The sequence below is a fragment of the Ornithorhynchus anatinus genome, chromosome 1 (genome assembly GCF_004115215.2).
Source record: "Ornithorhynchus anatinus isolate Pmale09 chromosome 1, mOrnAna1.pri.v4, whole genome shotgun sequence".
Classification (NCBI taxonomy): domain Eukaryota; kingdom Metazoa; phylum Chordata; class Mammalia; order Monotremata; family Ornithorhynchidae; genus Ornithorhynchus; species Ornithorhynchus anatinus.
Window position 1 is genome coordinate 43,677,159 of NC_041728.1, and position 23,531 is coordinate 43,700,689.

General features: G+C 41.1%; 1 protein-coding gene across 2 annotated transcripts in view; it reads right to left on the bottom strand.

Moving 5' to 3' along the window:
- The window catches only part of CEP128 (centrosomal protein 128), a 453,487-nt gene that overhangs the window by 14,572 nt on the left and 415,384 nt on the right, over positions 1 to 23,531 (bottom strand). For both annotated transcript variants that reach the window (XM_039911721.1, XM_039911722.1), the window contains one exon: positions 4,105 to 4,213. In XM_039911721.1, the coding sequence (XP_039767655.1) occupies positions 4,105 to 4,213 (109 nt within the window). The remainder of the gene's footprint in view (positions 1 to 4,104; positions 4,214 to 23,531) is intronic.

The window sequence follows — 23,531 nt, forward strand, 5'->3', positions numbered from 1 at the left end:
ACATTTGGTACTGTGATTTTGTTTATAATCTACCTAAAATCTTTAAAAAAGAGTACCTAAAATCAAAGATCCCCTATGAGGTGCACTTGATTAACATTAATCAGGACCCTACAGAAGAGCACCAAAAAACAAAACAATTGTGCCTGCCCATACGTGGCACCCAGAAGTCTTACAATGTTTGCACTTTCCCTCTGCTCCTTTTCTAATTCCCTGCTTAAAGAAGCACCCAAACAGCTACAAGGGGAGAATTGATATGGAGTAGCTCTGTAGGGGTGAGCACAAACTCTTCTTCCTCTCAACATACCTATATGAGGAGTTCTGCAAGAGTAGTAGATGGGGAAAGCAACTGAACTAGCTGCATTGACTCTGAATTATTTCCAGGATAGTAAGTCCTCTCACCACCAAACTGGCCTCAGAGACCACAGGCTCAGGATAGTGTTTGTAGGGACAAGTGACACAGTCCTTCCTGCATAAGCCTGCTGAGACATCTTGGACAGACAACTCACTCTTGACCTATAGGGGGCTAACATGACTACTATATTATTTTCGACTCTCCCAAGCCCTTAGTGGTGACCTACACACATGAGCGCTCAATAAATACCACTGATTGATTCTACACATGGCATAGTGCATAGAGCACGGGCCTGGAAATCAGAAGGTCATAGGTTCTAATCCAGGATCTTCCCCTTGTCTGCTGTGTAACCATGGCAAGTCACTTCACTTCTCTGGGCCTCAGTTCCCACATCTGTAAAATGGGGATTGAGACTCTGAGCTCCACATGGGACAGGGACTTCCTTCTTTCTTTCTACTGCCCACCCCGCACGCTCCGCTCCTCTGCCGCCCACCTCCTCACCGTCCCTCGGTCTCGCCTATCCCGCAGTCGACCCCTGGGCCACGTTCTCCTGCGGTCCTGGACTGCCCTCCCTCCTCACCTCCGACAATCTAATTCTCTTTCCCTCTTCAAATCCCTACTTAAATCTCACCTCCTCCAAGAGGCCTTCCCAGACTGACCTCCCCCTTTTTCCCTCTGCTCCCTCTACTCCCCCCTTCACCTCTCCGCAGCTAAACCCTTTTCTCCCCCCCTTTCCCTCTCCTCCTCCCCCTCTCACATCCCACCGCCTCAACACTGTACTAATCCACTCAACTGTATATATCTTCATCACCCTATTTGTTTAATGAGATATACATCACCCTGATTCTATTTATTTGCCATTGTTTTTATGAGATGTTCTTCCCCTTGACTATTTATTGCCATTGTTCTTGTCTGCCTGTCTCCCCCGATTAGACTGTAAGCCTGTCAAAGGGCAGGGACTATCTCTATCTGTTGCCGATTTATACATTCCAAGCGCTTAGTACAGTGCTCTGCACATAGTAAGCGCTCAATAAATACTATTGAATGAATGAATGAAAGGGACTGTGTCCAACCCGATTTGCTTGTGACCACCCAGTGCTTAGTACACTGTCTGGCACATAATAAGCACTTAAAAAATACTAAAAGCACTTAATAATACTATTATTATTACCTCATCTGTTCAGATAACCACAGTAAAGTACTTCCACTCAGGATGCTGAACCTTCCCTTGGCTGAGTGAAAACAACAAACACTTCCCTAAATCTTCCTAATATTTAAAGAAAGGCTGTAAACTCAGCCTCGGTGGTAGACTTTTCCACTTGTGTTGGTTCATTTCAACAACACAAATTGGGCATTTTTCACATGATGAATTACACTCTGCTAAATCACACTAATTTTCCTCACATAATTTTCAACATCGGCCTCTACTAAACTGTCGATATAAGAAGTGAAGTGAAAGCTCTTGTGATTGCTCGATGGGGTGTTACACATTAACGCCTGAAGAAAAAAACAAGGTCCTCTTTCTGATTCATTTGGACTTAGTGTGAAATAGCACAGGTTTTAAATCTCTCTTAGATACTAGTAGGCCACCCATTGCATATTAAAACATGTCAGATTATTTAGTGTAATTTACATCTTCTAGATTGATTTGAAGACTTATGACTAATACCAAAACATAATAATAATAATAATAATGATGGTATTTGTTAAGCGCTTACTATGTGCCGAGCACTGTTCTAAGCGCTGGGGTAGACACAGGGGAATAAGGTTGTCCCACATGGGGCTCACAGTCTTTATCCCCATTTTACAGATGAGGGAACTGAGGCACCGAGAAGTTAAGTGACTTGCCCAAAGTCACACAGCTGACAAGTGGTCGATCTGGGATTCGAACCCATGACCTCTGACTCCAAAGCCCGTGCTCTTTCCACTGAGCCACACTGCTTCTCTGAAACATGAATGTGGCAAGAGCTCCACACTGGGAAACATGCCAGGAAGGGGTAAGGCAGGAGGAGGGAATTGGACATGGAGGCTAGCTGGTTAGAGATGGCCTTGGAAAGCTTAGGGAAACCATTGGTGGGGCCGGGAAGAGTGCTGGTCTGAGGAAGGCAGAAGGTAGGTCAGATTTAGAGAGCAACTGAGGAGGCCTTCCACTGCTAGTACTCACCAAAGCTTTCTGGGGTCTTCTTCCCTGGCCTCAAGAGGCAGAATGCTGATTTGTACAGGAATGTCTGCATGTCAACAGCAATCTCCAATAACCAAACAATGTCCATTTATTTATTTATATTAACATCTGTCTCTCCCTCTAGACTGTGAGCTCGTTGTTGGCAGGGAATGCTTGTTGTTGTATTGTACTCTGCAGTGCTTTTCACACAGTAAGGACTCAATAAACTACATTGAATGACTATCCAAGGCAATGTGTATGTGTGTATATATACAACATATATATATGAGTGTGAGTGGGTATACTTTCTTCTTCCAGCATGCAAGTTTTTTCAACACGTTTTGACAGGAGAATTAGAGAACTGATTTGTACTGATGTACTTCTACCTGGATACAACACAACTCAGTTTTGGAAGAAAGGGGTGTGTATGTGCATTGTTTGTGGAGTCAGGTACAGACTGAGAAGTACAGTGCAAGTTTTCCTTAATATGGAGTTCTGTAAGAATCCACTACCCAAGTTACAGAAGAACTCTCTTACTCTGTTATATTGTACTTTCCCAAGCACTTAGTATACTTAATACTGTGTGCTCTGCACACAGTAAGGACTCAGGAAATACGATTAATTGATTGAACTTTCTCTATGAACATTATATATATATAAATATAATATACATATATATAAACATAGACATGTATGTCTATAAATGTCCTGTGTTTTCAAAGATGGAGCCGCTGACATTAAGATCCAGTGTCAGCGAGGGTAAGTGTGAATCCCAATCTTGAAGATTTCAGACACACCCCGTGATACACACAAAACTCAAAATGCTGTGCTGATTATATTTGTTAAGCACTTATTATGTGTCAGGCACTGCATTAAGCGCTGGCATATGCACCTAACAATTTCTCCCAACTCTGTACTGCATTCTATCCAGACAAAAGCACTTCATAGGCAGAATTTTCACTAATTCTGCCATCATGTACTATCACCACCCATTTTAGCAGAACTGTCTTCATGAGGTATACTCTCTTACTTCCACACCGCACCCACTCACACAATCACATACTTAATGAGACCAACTCCCAGCTAATAAGGGTGGTTGGAGACCATGACACTTCAAATAACATATATTTAGAAAACTTCCTATGAATATATTGGGATGTGTGTGTATCTATAGAGAGACAAAGAAACCCACACATGCATAGATATTCCCCAGCATTTCTAACTCAGAAATCAGAAAAAAATTAAACCTGCATTATATTATCAGGTGGGACTGTTGCTCCAAGAAGCAAAATATTAATTACTGCAAGTGAGGTATAATATTTACACAGAATTTTCTTCAATGGTAAAAATTTAACCTAGAGACCAAATAATTTCCAGAGTGAAGTATTATTGCCAAAAGAAATAATGATCATTTGATTCCTGGGGATTTGGGTGAAAACTGAGATATCTGAAATTTATTTTCAGGGAATAAAACAAAGAAGACATTTGGGCTACAATTTCATCATCAACAAATATGTTTTGCAGGAGCAATGAGGTAACATCCTGCTAATTACCATATTTCACCTGCTAATGACCATATTTCAACACTTACAGTTTGAGCTTGAAAGCATCGAAGTTGATAAAAAGTTGCTGTGTTCCCTCCAACTGGAGGAAAGTTCCACCTCTCGAACACTGGAAGAATCTGAACAGGCTTTTGCATCCTAAGAGAAAGAAAAAAACACTATGTTTATGCACCTCACTGAATGTTTACATATCTAAAGAAAAACATGCATAAGCCTTGCTTTTCATTTCAATTTCAATTCATTTAAATTATCCTTTATTCTCTCATAAGCAACTGTGCATGATGATTCTTCATATTTGGCTGACACCAGGGAAACTTGACTTTTTCAGAGGATTTACAGACCCAAATTGATGTTTTTTCCCCTTTATCACTTCTGTATCCTTTTAGGCAACTGAAAAGTTCACTGTAGAATCACTCCCTGCTGCCCACCACCCCTTGGCCCTTCACCTTCATTATTCCTAGGTTTTCTGATCCCTGCGTATCCCAACATGGCCCCTTCCACCTGTGCCCTCAGCCCCCTGCCACTGTAACCATCGAACTACTACTCTTCAAAGTTTAAGTAGGGACTTCTATGGCTTCTGCTCAAGCTGTGAGCTAGTACTATAGCTTCCAGCAGAAAGAGGAAGGGAAAATGTTAGTTGGAGGAAGGGGAGAGGCAATAGTACCCCTACGGCCAGATCTATAATAACAAATACAGACCCATTCCCTGCCCACAGTGAGTTTACAGTCTAGAGGGGGAGACATTAGCATAATGGATAAAATTATAAATATGTACATAAGTGGGAAGGGGGAATAAATAGGGGAACAAGTCAGGGTGGCACAGAAGGGAGTGAGAGAAGGGGAAAGGATAAGCAGCATGGCATAGTGGTTAGCGCCTGGGCTTGGGAGTAAGAATGTGGGTTCTAATCCTGACTCTGCCACTTGTCTGCTGTGTGACTGTGGACAAGTTACTTTACTTCTTTGTGACTCAGTTCCCTCATCTGTAAAATGGGGATTAAAGACTGTGAGCCCTATGTGGGAAAGAGATTGGGTCCAATCTGTTTAGTTATAATCTACCCCAGTGCTTAGTACAGTGCCTGGAACATAGTAGGCAATTAACAATTACTGCCATTATTAGATGACACTGATTAATAACTGCAGTGGTGGCGTAGGTGGATGATATGAGGCTTCAGAGAAGGAAAGAGAGAGGGATGGGGAGGTGAAATGGTGCAAAAGTAATAATAATAATGCTGGTATTTGTTAAGCGCTTACTATGTGCCGAGCACTGTTCTAAGCGCTGGGGTAGACATAGGGGAATCAGGTTGTCCCACGTGGGGCTCACAGTCTTAATCCCAATTTTACAGATGAGGAACTGAGGCACAGAGAAGTTAAGTGATTTGCCCACAGTCACACAGCCAACAAGTGGCAGAGCTGGGATTCGAACTCATGAGCCCTGACTCCAAAGCCCGTGCTCTTTCCACTGAGCCACGCTGAAGGAAACCAACTCCTTCCCCATTTCCAGTGAGACTTGGCCGGTGGGAGAAGATGAGGCCTTTGTATACAGATATCTCACCCCCAACTAGAAATGAGTTTAAGCTGTTTTTCTATTAGAGGTGACTGGAGATCCTCGAGGATCTCTGTAGTTAACCCCAGGAGATGCTGGTTGTGGTTAAGGGCAGAAAGTGGAAAGCAGATTAACTCTGGGCTCTCTTAAGCAGCAAATGATTAATGTGATTTAGCAGCTCATGAGGGTAATCATTTCCATCATCAGTCTGAATGAAATAGGAGATTTCAGAGTCATCTCGTACTTCATGGACATGCCAAGTGCTGAGAATGCCCAAACTAAATTCTGCTAACTTGAAAAGTGTAAATATTTGAGAACTAGAGGCATGTCACTACAGACGAATATATCCAACAATAACAGCAGCAATTGTGGCATCTGTTAAGCACTTTACTACATGCCAAGCACTGTACTAATGCTGGGTAGATACAAGATAATCAGTCAAACGCAGTCCCTGACCCACATGGAGCTCCCAATCTAGGTAGGAGGGAGAACAAAAATTGAATGCCCATTTACAGATGAACAAATTGAGGAAAAGAGAAGTGAAGCAACTTCCCCAAGGACACACAGCAGGCGGATGCAGAGTCACACTAGAATCCAGGTCCTTTGACTCCCAAGGTCTTGATTTTTCCACTAGATAATGTTGCTTCTCAATACTGTGTATTGTTAAGTGCTTAGTATTTGCCAGAAACTGTAATAAGAACAGGTATATACACAAGGTTACGGACAGAAAAGGGAGCTTTCACTTTACCACCTGAACAGGAATTTTGGAGAGCCCAAATCTGTCCTTTTTCTCAAAACCTGGTTCCCAAGAAGCTATTCAATTAATAAATACTTATTGATTGGTATTTATTGAGCCCTATGTGCAGAGCACTGTACTAAGTGCTTGGGAAAGTACCATACAACAGAATTGCAATACAGTTCAAACAAGAGACATGCAGCAGAATCAAAGACAAAACAATGAACCTTTACCAATGGTATTCCCAGATGGGAAACCCTTCAACTGGGAAAACACAACAAATTCAAACAAGATCATTTCAGACCAGCTCTAAACCACGACAGAATTGCTCCTCCACCAACTTTGTTTATTGCCAGCAACTTTCTTTTGAGCTATGGACGTTTATGACCAATGCAATTTTCCATTAGTTCTTACTGAGTAATGTAATTTAGCTACGTATCAGGAAGAAAAGAGAATGCTGATATTCAAAGCCAGCTTATTTTGAAATAGAGTTTCTCTACAAAAACAAAATAAAAAACTTGAATGACCATCAAAAGCACTCAGGATTTCTCAAGAAGAATAAAAATGATTGCACCCAAAGTCTTGAGTTAATGCTCTACAATATTTGTCTAGGAAATCCCTACAGAAGCAGTCAAGGAGCCTTCCTGCAAAGCTTCTATTTATTCAGTGTTCTTGCAAATATACCACAGTTTTACAAAACAACACAAAACTAATTATTTCATTGACTCTTCAAGGAACCACACATTCATCCCCATAGAGCAATGACAGAACTGAAAGCTAACAGAACTGTTACACTGTGTTGACTTTCCTAAAGAAAAATTAAGCTGTGGACTTATTTATTTATTTACTATTTATTTATTTTAGTTTTAAGAAGAGACTCGCCTACATCTCCCCGCCAAGAACAGGTAAATATAGCAAATTAGTGATGGACTGCCCTGGAAAAACCTCTTCGTGAATATGAAACATTTTCTTAATTGAAAGGAAGATATCTCTGTACTCTTGTCCAAATGCTATAAACTCAGCACATTATCTTCTGCATTTATATATTTTTCATTCCCATGAAAATGAAGAAAAACTGAACCATATCTAGCTTAGTTAAGCATCTCAAAAGAAGACCATCTTGATCCCGCCAACCATTTACTATTGGCCCACAGCCCTAATAGCAACATTCTTTAGTAAGGTATAAAAAAAGTGTAAAAGTCAGAAGGACTTGGGTTCTAATCCTGATTCTGCTACTTATCTGCTGTGTGACCATGGGCAAGTCACTTAACTTTGCTGCCCAGTTATCTCATCTGTAAAATGGGGATTAAGATTGTGAGCCTCATGTGGGATAGGGTCTGTGCCTAACCTGATTAGCTTGCATCTACCCAGCATTTAGTATAGTGCCAGGCACATAGTTAGCGCTTAACAAATACTATTAAAAAAAAACCCTGAACTCCATTACATCCAGTGCCCTTCTAATGGAGTGAGGGTCCTTAGGACAGGGATCATGCATACTGGTGTGATTAAACTCTCTAACTCTTAGTACAGTTCTCCTCACACCAGAGTGTGTAATAACATCTACCTATTGATTGACTGGACTGTGTTCTTAAAAATAGTGATAATAACCATAATAATCAATCAGTGGTATTTACTGAGTGCTTACTCTTGTAGAGCAGTGTACTAAGCACTTGGAGAGTACAATACAATATAATGAGCAGACATGTTCCCTCACCATAATGAGCGTACAGTCTAGAGGGTAATAATGATAATCGTGGCATCTGTTAAGTGTTTACTCTGTGCCGGGAATGTACTAACTACTGGGGTAAATACAAGATATTCAGGTTGGATATGGACCCTATCCCACATGGGCTCACAGTTCCTGCCAAACCCCAAGATAAGGAAAGCTTACATTGTAGTATTCCTTGTGCTCAGCGCATGTGTATGTAGGTTGACAACTCTTCCTCCTGACACTATGCTGCTTCTCGATTGATTGAAACACACACTACATACATACATGCACACACTGACACACATTCACATATGTGCAAACACACGTCTCTAGGACATCATTTCTGGACTGCCTTTGTCAACCTCTATTTCCCCCTATTCTCTTTGTTCTGAAGGAGAACTTCCTTTAAAATGGAGAAACTTAACCCTATACAAGCACCTGACATGCAGTTCCTGTTGTCTTCACTTAGTGGAGGTGGCTCAGGGTCTTTTCTTAGAGGGTGTTCCCCTCGAGAGTAAATTAATTTTCCATTTTTCCATTCCGCATACTCTCCATTTAGTCCAAACTGAAATTCCTAACCCTTCAAAGGAATGAGGCAAGTCCACCACAGCTCCCTTAAGAATACATCTATTCAATGAAACAGTGTCATACACTGAGAGAAAATTCTTTTTTGATGTTTTCAAATAATAAATCTAGCCCAGAAACAAGATGTAAATCCATATGCTTTTCAGCTAATCAAAACGTTCAGCCTCAATCAAGTTCAATCGTAGATGGATTTACTGACTCACTACAGAACTGAATTTGACATGTTGATCATAAAGAGGATGAAGCACTTCTTCCTTTGGTTTATCCTGATTTACTCACACTGTATTTCACTGACTACCAAAAATTGTAAAGGAAGAACTAATCACTTCAAACTGTATGCCCATTAATCTCTGCATCAAACAGAAACACATTCAATAAATCTATCAGTTGTAATTATTGAGGGCTAACTCTGTGCAGAGCGCTCTAAATGTATAAGAAAGTTTGATATGATAGACTTCGTAGACATGATCCCTTCCCCCAAGGAGCTTACAGTATACAGGAGGAGAGAAACATTAAAATCAATTACAGATTGGGAAAATACTAGTGTGTAAGATATGTATATAAGTCCTACGGGGTGGAATCCGAAATTTAAGGAGTACCCAGCTAAAGTGTGGAATCGAAATGAGCCTTGAGGGAAACGTTTGAGGAAATGTTTATTAGGAGCTTTGAATGTGGAGAGAGCATGGACTAGTGACATAAGTGAGAAGTTGCAGACCTGAAGACGATGCAGTCAAGGTGAGGAAATAGATGAATTGGTAAAGAGAGTATGCATTGGAGGAACAAAATGTGTGGATTGAATAATAAGGAGATCAAGGGGTAAAATAGGAGATGATGATACTGAAGCCTAAAGCCAATGACAAGGATTTTGGTTTGTCACAGAGTGATGGCAACCACTGGATTTTTAGGATGAGAACATGGACTGAAATTTTCAATAGAGTGAAGTATACTGGAAGAGAATACAAGCAGGACACGAGTGAGGTGTGACGCAGTATTCAAGGAGGAAATGAGTACTTGATAAGAAAAGATTATAGAGATATTGCAAAGGTAGGTCCAACCACATAGATTTAATGCTAGATTAAATGTGCAAGTTAATGAGATGTGGAGATAATGCCAAGGTCAGGATTGTGAATAAGGAAGATGCTGTTGCCTGCAGTGAAAGGGTTGGGTGGAAAGAAGAGCAATTTTTGGACAGTTAACTATCATTTTAAGAAATCAATGCATTTCTTCCCACCACTAACACCAAAACTACTTACTGTACCTCAATCTCATTCCTCATGGTCAACGCTTGCTCACTCTCTCCCTTCTGGCTGGAACTCCCATCCCTCATATCATACCCATCCTCTTCTCCCTCTTCTGCATTCCCTATGCACTGGGTCCAAATTCCCTAGGTACTTTGATATTCACCGCACCCCACTCGCACCCCTATGGCACTTATGTACATGTCTCTATGCTTTGTTGCTTCTCAAAGCTGTAATTAATTTTAATTCCTGTCTACCCCACTAGATTGGAAGCTCTTGGATAGGGATCATGTCTACTAATTCTATTGCCATCTCCCAAGTGTTAGGTAGAGTGCTCTGAACACACTAAGCACTTAATAAACACCATTGAGTGGTTGATTGATTGTAAAGTACAAAAATCCTTACTAATGTTCATTTTTTCTAGGCTTAAGTCTAGTTTTTGCCTTCTATGAATTCTGGGTTTCATGTGTTTGTTTAACTATCTCTACTTCTAACTTAAATAGTATATACTGAGTGCCTAGTGTAGGTAGAATATTGTACTAAGAGTACAGTGAAATCAGGAGACACGGTACCTGCCTTCCAGTGGCTTACAATATAGTGGGGAAATCACACTAAAATAAAATATATGTAGAAGGGAAATAAGAACTCAATTTTAATGCAAGGTGATCTGTGAGTTAGTCAATAGCATTTATTCATAGGCCACTGTTTACAAAACTCCAATATTCTTTCAGTAGGTTTCTATTGTTTTCAGCATGTAAATGCTTCTTAAACAGTTGTTTTAAATTGGAAAACATACCACACTAAGCTGACCTCTGATGATAAATGTTTAATGATGCCTATGAATTCTTCCCTTAGGAATACTTCAAGTTACAATTTTATTGCTGTAAATTATTTTAATTTATCCAAATGGAAAATCTTCTGCCATCACTCTTGATAGACTTTAAAGTGAGGTTAATTCCTTTTGGACTTTGGTGCAATCCTCCATGTGTTTACCAATAGAAACAAATTCTGCACTGAGAGACAACTGTTTATGCACTTTCTCCCTTAAGTAATCAATAAAATGAATACTTAACACAGCCAAGGAGCTTAGACATCTTTTTATCAACCTCTCCCTGCCATGAGAGGCTGTGATTCACTAAGACTCTACTTCCTGCTCTTGCTCAACCAGTGTAAATTTATCTTCACAAGATAAATATCCCCTAACCAGTTTTTATTCACTTGAGTCTGTAGCCAAATCTTTGGAAAACCCAAGTAAATTTTCAACTGCCCCTTCATCACTATTTTTCCAGGTTTTATCCAAGTTTTCTTACAACTCTAAAGATAAGGAAGATCAGGTTTCCTCTTGAGAAATCATGTATTTTTGTCTTATTCAATTATATTTATTTCCTGCAGGCTTTAGTCCTCCTTTAAGGATAAGTATTTTGGTATGGTGGTTCCTCTTCTCCAATCCTTTAAGCTTTACTTTTAGTAAGTTCACTAGGTCTTTAATACTTCAGCTACGTAAAAATATTTGTTCCAATTCATTACTTATACATTTATAATAGGAGGCAGGGAATGTGTCCGTTATATTGTGCTCTATCAAGCGCTTAGTACAGTGCTCTGCAGACAGTAAACTCTCAATAAATACTACTGACTGACATGTACTGCTTCCTTCTACTTTTTTCGTATTTTCACAAGTGCCTAGTATCTGCTCTGAACTCTGCTGATCTTGGGCAAGCCACTTAACTTCTCTGTGCCTCAGTTACCTCATCTGTAAATGGGGATTAAGAATGTGAGCCTCACGTGGGACAACCTGATTACGTTGTATCTACCCCAGCGCTTAGAATAGTGCTTGGCACATAGTAAGTGCTTAACAAATACCATAATTATTATTATGAGAAGCAGCGTGGCTTAGCGAAACGAGCATGGGTTTGGGGGTCAGAGGTCGTGGGTTCTAATCCCACCTCTGCCACTTGTCTGTTGTGTGACTTTGGGCAAGTAACTTAACTTCTCTGTGCCTCAGTTACCTCATCTGTAAAATGGGATTAAGACTGTGAGCCCCACGTGGGCCAAGCTGGATTACTTTGTACCTACCCCAGCGCTTAGAACAGTGCTTGGCACATAGTAAGCGCTTAACAGATACCATTATTATTATTATTATTATAGTATGCAATCAAATTTTGTTGAGGAGGAAGCTGATGATAGTGAAAGTACAGGAACTGTGTTACCTTTTTTAATGCTATCATTATTATATTTGTTATATTTGTATTTGTTAAGCACTTACTATGTGTCCAGCACCATTATAAGAACTGGGGTAGATACGAGTTAATCAGTTTGGACACAGTCCCTGCGTCTCACTCGGGTTCACAATCAAAGTAGAGAGGAGAATGGGGATTTATTCTCCATTTTATTAATGAAGAAACTGAGGGACAGAGAAGTTAAAAGTCTTGCCTAAGATCATATAGCAGACATCTGGTAGAGCAGAGATTAGAACCTAGATCCTCTGATTCACAGACTCGTGCTCTTTCCAGTAGGCCACACTGTTCCTCAGACCGTGTTCTAAAATATTACACTGACTTAGTAAAGTGTTAGTGCTTAGCTTTATTAGGAGTTCATCTAAAATAGTAGGATGAATAAAAAAAATAATATTCTGTCTACAGTCTCCTTAAGGTGTATCCTTGTGACTTTTCAATAAAATTAAAATAGCCTAAAGGCCAAAAATTCTTACTTTAGTACTGCGAAATTACATCAATACCAAAGGTACAAAAACATAAAGAGTCTCCCAACAATGAAGATTTGGATACATAATGGACTTGCTCTATTCAGGAAATGAATCACATTTCTCAGGACACTAGATTTCTCTAAATATGCAGGCTTTCATGATTTATTTTGAAAATAACATTTTAGTTAGTCTATACCTTCCTAGAATGAATATGATTAAATGATCAACTGTTACCAATAACAAATCCAACAACTGAATGCTCTGTTATAGTAGAGAGTCAATGAGTGGAGTGCCCCAAACTAACTGGAAATGTTTTAGAGGGTGCTGTGTGTATGGCAGTATGTCACGACCTAATTCTCAAACACTGCAATAAGCTCTGCTAGAGAAATGACACACAAATTCGAGGTGAGATAAGACCATCATCTTCAAGAAGAATAACAACCATCTCCTCTTCAAACATAAACTCCTTACAGTTGCCTTTAAAGCATTCAATCACCTTGCCCCTCCGACCTCATCTCACTGATTTCCTACTACATCCCAGCCCCACACTTAGGTCCTCTAGTGCCAATCTACTTACTGTATCTGGATCTAATAATAATAATAATAATAATAATAATGTTGGTATTTGTTAAGCGCTTACTATGTGCCGAGCACTGTTCTAAGCACTGGGGTAGATACAGGGTAATCGGGTCGTCCCACGTGGGGCTCACAGTTAATCCCCATAGGTAACTGAGGCACAGAGAAGTGAAGTGACTTGCCCACAGTCACACAGCTGACAAGTGGCAGAGCCAGGATTCGAACTCATGACCTCTGACTCCCAAGCCCGTGCTCTTTCCACTGAGCCATTCTAGCTCACTGCTAACCTCTCACCCATGCCCTGCCTCTGACTTGGAACACCCTCCCTCTTCATACTTGGTAGAAAATCACTCTCCCTACCCTCAAAATCTTATTAAAAGCACATCTCCCCAAGGGACCTTTCCCAACTAAGCCCTCATTTGCTCTTTTCCCACTCCCTTCTGTGACACCTTTGTATTTGGATTTGCACCCCACTGCACTTATGTACCTATCTGTAATTTATTTATTTATTCTTACTCTCCCAAGAGCTTAGTACAGTGCACTGTACAAGTATGTGCCCAAATGAATATGATTGCTTGATTATGTACATATCCTTAATTTATTCATGTATATCAATTTCTATCTCACTTTCTAGACTGTACACTTATTATAAGCAGGGAATGTGCCTACCAATTGTACTGTACTCTTCTAAGCACTTAATACAGGGTTCTGTACACAGTAAGAGCTGAACACATACCATTGATTGATTGGATGATTGATTTACTGATGGGCACTGCAAGAATTGATATATCCCATCAAGCCCTTTCCTCATCAGCTTCCTGGGAGAGAGAAGCATTGTTACTAATTCAGCAGGTTAGAAGCATTATTAAAAGATTTTGAAATAATAGCCCAGAAATTGCTGATGACTGTACTCTTGAGGCTATACATATAATTATGGATTTTAAGAAGAGTAAGACGACACTGATTATGAATTGCTTGCTGTGTGACCTTGGGTAAGTCACTTAACTTTTCTGTACCTCAGTTACCTCAACTGTAAAATGAGGATGGAGTCCTTCTCCCTCTAATTTAGATAGCAAGCCTCATATGGGAGAGGGGCTATGTCTAATCTGATTTACTTGTACTTACCTCAATGCTAGAACATTGCTTAAAACATACTAAGAGCTTAAAAATTACCATAAAAAAACTTTGTCAACTGATAAATACGAAGAAAACCAGGGGTATGCACTACCCTGAGCCCAGGAATCTCTATACTCCTTCGTATAGTTCTACCATTGGCAACAATGAAATATTATATGTCTGAAGATAGTGCTTCATATAGTCCTCAATAAATGAATTGAGTAAGCACTCAATAAATACAATTGACTGACTGACTGAAGCTCTTTGAAGTTGCGATAGTGTCCCACATTCTACATAACATGAGACCTGGACCTGTTATAGAAGACATATTCAGATTCCTGAGAAGTTTTCTCAATATCATCTATGAACCACAGTCAACTTCAAAGGGTTGGGCAATTAATCAATCAATCAGTGGTATTTATTGAGCGCTTACCATGTGCAGAACACTGTACTAAGCACTTGGGAGAGTACAATACAACAGAGTTAACAGACATAGTTCCTGCTCAGAATGAGCTTACAGTCTAACAGGGGGAGACAGTCATTAATATATATAAATATTTTATAATACACAATTTAAAGTGATGCACATTATTATTACAAATATATGTGCAAGGTTATCAACAATAAATTCTTGGCATTCAGTTAGCTCACCAGGATTGAGGCAATGCTCTTTGCCAGGAGGCACATGTGAGGAGAATGGATGACCGTAAGATCATCCAGCAGCTTTGTAGGATGAACTGAAAAGGGTGGACATATGTTGAGAGTGCCGGATAAATGATTTACAGACAGAGTGAAGCACAGACTCAAACAATTTGAAATAGTCGATTGTTCGGAGGCCAATGCAGAAGCCAGACCAGCTGCTCAGTGGTTCCCAGGAAAATAGTAGTGGTAGAAATCGCATTTATAGTGAACCCACCGAATGCTTGGGAAATTATAAAACAAGGAAGAGATGTGTTGCCTGTCCATAAGAAGCTTACACTCTAAAAAGGAAGGTGGACCCAGATATTTGCAAATAGACAAATAATTGAAGGTACAACTGAATAAACATATTAAAAAGGGTGGAGGAGGAGCATAAATAAATACACAAGTTCTAGAAAGACAAGGGGGTTGAAAAACAGAAACAGACCCTGAGACATAGGTGACATCAATCTTGCATACTTAGTTCGGATCTCACTGTCATTCTCAAAAATGGAGAGAGGATCTATATACTGCTCTTTTATATTCTAGAACACTCTTTTGAGATGTTTTTAAATACTCTTCCATACAACCTCCTGTTTTCCAGCATCTTGAGTCAGATAACCAACCCATCAACCACCTCCAGCACTTATGGACCTTAATAGGCACTTACTAAATGCTGTTACTATTCCTGCTACTACCACAATATGCAAATGACTGTGCTCTAGAGACACATTCCCAAAAAGACAAGCAAAAGATTATGAATCGTTTTGCAGATTCAGAGAAACACTTTGGTTGAACAATAAGTCTGACGAAATGAGGTGCTCTGCAGTTCTGGAGTAACACTGTGATCCAACAGTATGTCGGAAGAAAACGGAGGGCATTTACTTGACTGGACCCACAAAGTCCTAGACACAACTAGAGATTTTCAATGGCAACCAAAAGCTTAAAGCAGCTACCAAATCCATCAAGGAGTGTTATGCCTATGAAGCAACACTGTTTGGACAAAGAGAAAAACTAAGCCAAACAGTCAGCCAGGTCTTCAGGATCAATCAATCAATGGTTTTACTGAGTACTTACTTTGTGCAGAGCACTGTATTAAGCACCGGGATGAGTACAGTATAACAGAGTTGGTAGACACGCTTCATGCCCATGAGGAGCAGAGGGGGAGACAGACATTAACATAAATAAATAAATTGCAGATATGTACATTAGTGCCATGGGAGAGTGCAGAATAGAGGGTAGGGCATCAAGGGGTCTTTATCTCCATATCAAGTCGAAGGTTTGCAAAGCTAGTATGGTTTCCAGCTTTCTACAAAGTCTGCAAGTCTGGTGTGGTTTCCAGCTTTCTAAATACCTGTATCTACTCCAGAAGGACCTGGAGCTGTTTCCTCAGCGTTCACTACAAACCATTCTCACCGTAGATTACCCATCTTAAAGTGCTGGAGTGCAATGAGCTGACCAGCCTTCAGGCAGAGCTCAAAACCATTCAGTTCTGCTGGGTTGGATAAGGGAAGAGAATGGATGACAGCAGAACACCCAACCAGTTGCTGAATAGGGAAATGAAAGGGGATACAAGCAAATCTGGATGGGGCTAGGGGAGAACTACGTAATTGGTGAAAAATTTATGAAGCACAGTCTCAAATGATGCAATAAAGGAATGGACTCTTAGGAGACTGACTTCATGAGCACAAATAGGAGAGGGGCTCTGCTGTCCTGGAGCCAAGACTTCAGAAAGACTGGAATACTAAGGAAGCAGCTTGAAAACTGAGATGGGCCCAATGTGGGATAAACTCTTTAGCGAAGGAAGGATGGACCCTCACATGAAAACAATAAGATAGGAAAGGTTGGTCTGGTATATTGAATGCATAAGACCTCATTATCAGTAGCAGTTTCTTCAAAATGAAAGACCACTGATTTCTCTCTCTCTGTCTCTCCACTCCCTCAAGTCCCCACACATATGCACATGCATGCACGCACACACACACACACACACAAATATCCCATGATACACCTGGGTTATATTTCTTGAAAATGAGGCTGCACTGTGAATGGACATATCATGAGGTACATTTCCCCATACACTTATAAGCAATTAGGTTTCAATAAGCTAGTTGAGGGCAGGGAACATGCTTGCTACCTTCTGTAATGTACTTTCCCAAGTGCTTAGTACAGTGCTCTGCATGTAGTGAGCACTCAATACCATTTATTGATTGATTCCAGAAGTAATGTCAACATAATGGCTAAGACCTGAGTTAGGAAAAATTACACTTCAGGTCCACTTCTCCATTCATAATGGCTTTCCTGTCACCCCTCATATACCCTGAACTTAACTGCTTCTTGTCCTGTCTCCCCACCCCTTTCTTCCCTGTCCACATGCTCCAATATTTTCTTTATGTCTTAAGTTCAATCACTGCAGATGATTTGATTCTCTCTCCACCCCACCCTCCCCTCACCCTGATCCCTTCCTCCCCCCCCAAGTTAGAATCCTGTGTGGAACACTCCTGCTAACTGAACCCCAGGGTTCTGGCCCCACCTGCTGATACCTATTGGTTTGTGACAGCTACCTCCCTCTCAACCTGCTCTTTGGCCAGCTCCAATATTTTCCCGGACACCATACGCTCAGCAATCTCGGCAACCAAAACCCTGGGGTTCTGCATTCAACCAATAAATCAAATAATGATATTTATTGGGAGCTTACTAAGCACTGGGGAGCGTGATCAAGCAACTCTATTTATTGAGCACTCACTGTGTGCAGAGAACTCTACTAAGCACTTGGGAGAGTACAATTTGATAGCATTAAGAGTCCTATAGACTGTAAGCTCATTGTGGAAAGGGAACATGTCTACCAACTCTGTTATACTGAACTCTCTTAAGTGCTTAATATGGTTTTCTGTACACAGTAAGTGCTCAATAGACACCATTAATTGACTGATTAATAGACATGATCCCAGCCCACAAGGAGTTTACAATCTAGTGGGGAGCTTACAAATAGAAAAAGCAACAGAATATAAGGATATGTACATAAGTGCCAAAGGGGTGGGGTGAGTATCAAAGCACTTATCCATGTACATAAGGAATGCAGAAAGGAGGGAGGATAGGGTGAGAAGATGAGAGGTTAGTCAGGGAAGTCTTCCTGGAGGAGAGATGTGACTTTAGTAAAGCAAAGTAACCACTGTAACTGCCCGTTTTTCCTCCCACCCGTGAGGATCCCTGTTCTGGGAATGTTCCATGTGTGCTAGGCTGGGGATAAAAGCTGTTGCTTTGTGCTCTCGGCATTCCCCACCTCCCCACACCTCCCCCCCATACACCCCTCCACCCCGACCCCTGCCAACCAGCCACGCTGCCTCCCCAGGAACCGGCACCAACTCTTCCACTCTGTTGCCATCGAGGAAACTCCACCCCGTCCTGCCTGCCACCGACTCAGCAGGAAAGAGAAAAACACTCACAGCATGAGGCCTCCACAAAGCCACAGCATGGGGCCCCCACAAAACCTCGGGAAGACTGGTGGCTGCTCTAAGTGGTTGTCGTGGCTACGGGTGTGCCTTGGACTCTGAGTTTGACACTCTGCTTATCTAGCCATAGGACCCTGCCGATTTTTGTTATTCTTTTACGTATTTGCCCTTGTTGGGTATTAATACCTCATCATTTCTGATGAGTCTGTCTTCAGTCCCTCTCACCACTTTTATTCTCTTAGACTGTGAGCCCCCCTAGGGACAGGTACCATGTGTAATTCTGACCTGTGTATTCTATCTCAACACTGAGCACGGTGCTCTGTACACACTAAATGCTTAATAAACACTAGTAGCAGTAATAGTATTTAGCAAGTGCTGCTATCATTGCTATATGATTTTGGTAGAGCTCTGACGATGGGTAGAGTGGTGGTCTGTTGGATATGAAGGGGGAGGGAGATGTAGGCAGAACTGAGGACATGAGCAAGAGGTTGACAATGAGAGATGAGACTGAGGTAGGTTGGTTTTTAGAGGAGCGAAGTGTGCTGACTGAATTGTAGTAGGAGAGGAAAGCAGGGAGGTCTTGTGGGAAAGAGCATGGGCCTGGGAGTCAGAGGACTTGGGTTCTAAATCCTGGCTCTGCCACTTGTTTGCTGTGGGACCTTGGACAAATCACTTCACTTCTCTCTGCCTCAGTTCCCTCATCTGGAGATTCAATATCTGTTCTCCCTCCTATTTAGACTGTGGGACCCAATTATCTTGTATCTACACCAGCACTTATTATAGCACCTGCACAAAGTAAACATTTAACAAATATTATTAATATTAATATTATTATTATTATTGAGTTCAGGAGGCTAGGCTGCTCTCAGTTCTCCCTTTCTCCCTGGAGTTCCACTCCTGAGTACAGCAACGCTGATAACTTGATGCCCTCTTTTTGCCCCTCCATACACCTCCCCTTCAATGGGGAGACTCCCCACTGGTCAGTCCTAAAGGCTTTGGGATCACTGTCCTCTTGGACTGCTCTCTGGCCAGCGCTGACTTTCTTGCATCCTGTCCTCGAGCATCTCCATCTCTCATGTCCCAGCAAAGAAATGCCAGAAGCCTTGGTGTAAAGCAACCGGCCTCTTTGCCACAGACACATATGCAATGGGATTCTCAATCCAAGCAGTTCAGATTACATGTGCTGAAAGGGCTGTTCAGACTGTGATTCCATCCAGGCAGAAGATAAAAAATTGGCAGGATTTAAAATAAAAGTTAGCTGTACTCCTCTTGACTAGAAATTTACAATCTGGTAATTTTGTCATAGTTCTGAAGGCAGAGCTAGTGACATATTGCTTGTGAAACAGGAAATTTCCCCCCCAAAGGGTGGGACAATGTGACCTGGTGGAGCACGGACCAGGAATCAGAAGGACCTGAGTTCTAATATCAGCTGTGCCATTTTTCTGCTGCGTGATCTTGGGCACATCCCTTATCTTCTCTGTGCTTCAGTTAGCTCATCTGTAAAATGGGGATTAAGACTGTAAACCCCATGTGGGACATGGGCTGTGTCTGAACTGATTAGGTGTATCTACCCCAGTGCATAGCACAGAGCCTGGCACAGAGTAAGCTCTTATCAAATGCCATAAAAAACCCCAACAACTTTAAAGGGAATGTTTTGGTCACTTCATGCAATCTATAAATGTATTTGGCTTGGATACTGTTTAATGGGAGCATTTATTTTAATGAATTTTCCCATCCCTGTAGACAGCACCATCATCCTTCCTTTCTCTCAAGCTCGTTATCCTCAACGTATCTCTCTCATTCAACCACACATACTCAATCTTTAACTAAATCCTATTGGTTCAACCTTCACAACATCACTAAAATCCATTTCCTCACCATCCAAACTGCTGTTAATCAGCCCTTATCCTATCCTGCCTTGATTACTACATCAGCCTCCTTGCTAACCTCCCTGCATCCTTTCTCTCCCCACTTCATGCCATATTTCACTCTGCTGCCTGGATCAATTTTCTATAGAAACATCCAGTTCATGTTTCCCCACTCCTCAAGAACCTTCAGGGTTGCCCATCTACCTCAAACAAAACAGCAATTCCTTACAATCAACTTTAAAGCACTCAGTCACCTTGCCCTTTCCTACCTCAATTCACTACTTCTCTACTAAAACCCAGCCTGCACACTTCACTCCTCTAATGGCAACTTACTCACTGTACCTCAGTCTCATTTATCTCACCACCCCACCTCTCACCCACATCCTGCCTTTGGCCTGGAACACTCGCTCTCTTCATATCCAACAGACAACTATTCTCCCCACATTCTAAGCCTTTTTGAAGGCACATTTCCTCCTAGAGGCCTTCCCTGACTGTACCCTCATTTCCTTTTCTCCCACTTCCTTCTGCATCATCCTGATTTGCTCCCTTTTTTCACACTCCCAAGAGCCCCACAGCCTTATGTACATACCGTAATTATTTATTTATAGTAAGTCTTCCCTCTAGACTGCAAGCTTGCCTTCGGCAGGGATTACGTCTATCAACTGTGTTACATTGTATGCTCTTAAGTGATCAGTACAGTGCTCCTGCAAACAGTGATCACTCAGTAAATATAATTTACTGATTGACTTTGATTTTATCCTATTCTCTAAACAGCTTGACTCCCTTAAAGAAACAGCATATTTGGAGAGTGGCTATCAAAGTGATCAGCATCTGGGAATCTTAATCTGCCTCTTGGAAAAACAGGTAGAGGAAAATAAAAACTTTTCTGTAGGCCCTTTAAAAGAATGGAATACTTTTTTTTTAAGTGTATTTGGAACAGATAAGACAGTTTCTGAAGAAAAGAAATGCAGGCAGTAAAGAGGGATTTCTTGACTAAGCCACACTGATCAGTGAAATCTGATTAGCACTGTTCTGTTACTTGCTTTTGAACATTTTGTTCTATTTGAAACAGCTGTGACAGCAAAGAAGGCTGTATGGCGTGCAAAAACCCAATTAGGCCTGACCAAAGGGAAGCCATGAAATGCTCCTGTTGTCTGCAGAGACACAGAGAAAATATTGTTTTAGATTCCGCTTTGTATTGGATTCTTAATATAAACTTTCAGATCTGCCTTGCCCAGTAAGCTTGGTCAGCTTAGTACAATATTGCATTATGCTCCCGGCCATTGTGGAACTTGGTCCCACTCAAAATCTAAACAGGTTTCTAGAAATCTGATCATTTTTGCTCTGTTGATTGCCATGGGAGAAAACAGCAGGAGGTCGGGCTACAGTACTTGGCCTGAAAGAGAAACTGACTTGCACACTTCCTGCTCACCCTTCACTACAGAAGCAGAGTCTGGTCATATCAGATGGTTCATTGGCTTCTTACAACAGTAACAACACGATGCGAGTTGGTTGCCAAAACAGCTCTGCTGCTCCAGCAGTTATTTCTCTGGCAATCGGGCTACAGGGCTGGTTCTGTGACTCTAAGGTTAACCGGAATACAGTTCTAAACAGTATATAGATATTATATTTCTCTATCCCTTGTATTCATACACACACGTACTTTCCAAAAACAAATATATGAAATGTGGAGCGGGTCCAACTCTCAGATAGCTCAACTAAGACTTTTCCCTCCAATGTATAAGGAAAAGGAAATGAAGTGTAGACTTCAAAATCAGTAATGGGCACAGTAATCTATAAATTACAGAGGCTGTTGGCTAGTACTTGGCTCACCAATTTTCAACCATCTATGTTGTTTAGCATTGCTAAACCAAGTTCTTTGCCATATTTGATTATTATTATTATAACATCAATAATACATTTTAATAATAATGTGATATTTACAGTGCCAACCACTGTATTAAGGGCTGTGATAGATTCAAGAAAATCAGGTAAGACGCAGTCCCTGTCCCATATAGATCTCACAGTCTAAAAGGGAGTAAATCTACGATCTCTATGCAGATGATTCTCAAATCTACATCTCCAGCCCTGATCTTTCTCCTTCTCTGCAGCCTCACCTTCCTCTTGACTTCAGCACATTTCTACTTTGATGTCCAGCAGACACTTCAAACTTAACATTTCCAAAACACAAATTCCTTGTCTTCCCACCCAAACCCTGGCCTCCCGCTGTTTTTCCCATCAATGTACTCCTTCCTGTCTCACAAGCCTGTAGCCTTGACATTATCTTTAACTCATCTCTCTAATTCAATTCACATATTAAATCTGTCACCAAAATGTGTTGGTTCAATCTTCATAACTGCTAAAATCCAGCCTTTCTTCTCTATCTAACCTGCTGCTACACTGATCCCAGCACTTATCCTGCTTTGACTACTGCATTGATACTTTGCTGACCTCCCTGCCTCTTGTCTCTCCCCATTCCAGTCCATACTTCGATTTGTTGCCCAGATCATTTTTCTAAAAAATGTTCAACCCATGTTTCCCCACTCCTCAAGAACCTCCAAGGGTTCATCCACCTCCACATCCAACAGAAACACCTTATCATTGGCTTTAAAGCCCTCAATCACCTAGCACCCATCTATGTTGCTCTGCTGATTACAACCCAGTACAATTACTTTGCTCCTCTAATCCCAGCCAATTTATTGTAACTGGAGTTCCTCTTATCTTGCCCCCTACCTCTTATCCACATCATGCCTCTGGTCTGGAACTTTCTTCCCCTTCACACATAAAAGAACACCAATCTCCCCATCAAAATTTCATCTTCTCCAAGAGGCCTTACCCAACTAAGCCCTCACTTTCTCTATTCCCTCTTTCTTCTGTGGCACCATTGCAGTTGGATCTCTATACTTTATTCATCCCACCCTCCAACCCCCAGCACATATATATATATATCTGTATGTATGCATATATCTGTAATTTGTTTTAATGCCTGTCTTCCCCTCTAGACTGTAAGATCCTCGAGGGCATGAAATATGTCTAACAACTTTGTTATACTGTACTTGCCCAAGTGCTTAGTTTTGAGTCCTGCACACAGTAAGCACTCAATAAATAAAACTGATTGACTGAGGAAGGGAAAGTAGGCATTTAATCCTAATTTTATGAATGAGGGAAGAGGGGCCCAGAGATGTTAATTGACTTTCCCTATGTCACACAGCAGACAAGTGGCAGTTCCCCTGATTCCTAGGCCTTTTCATTA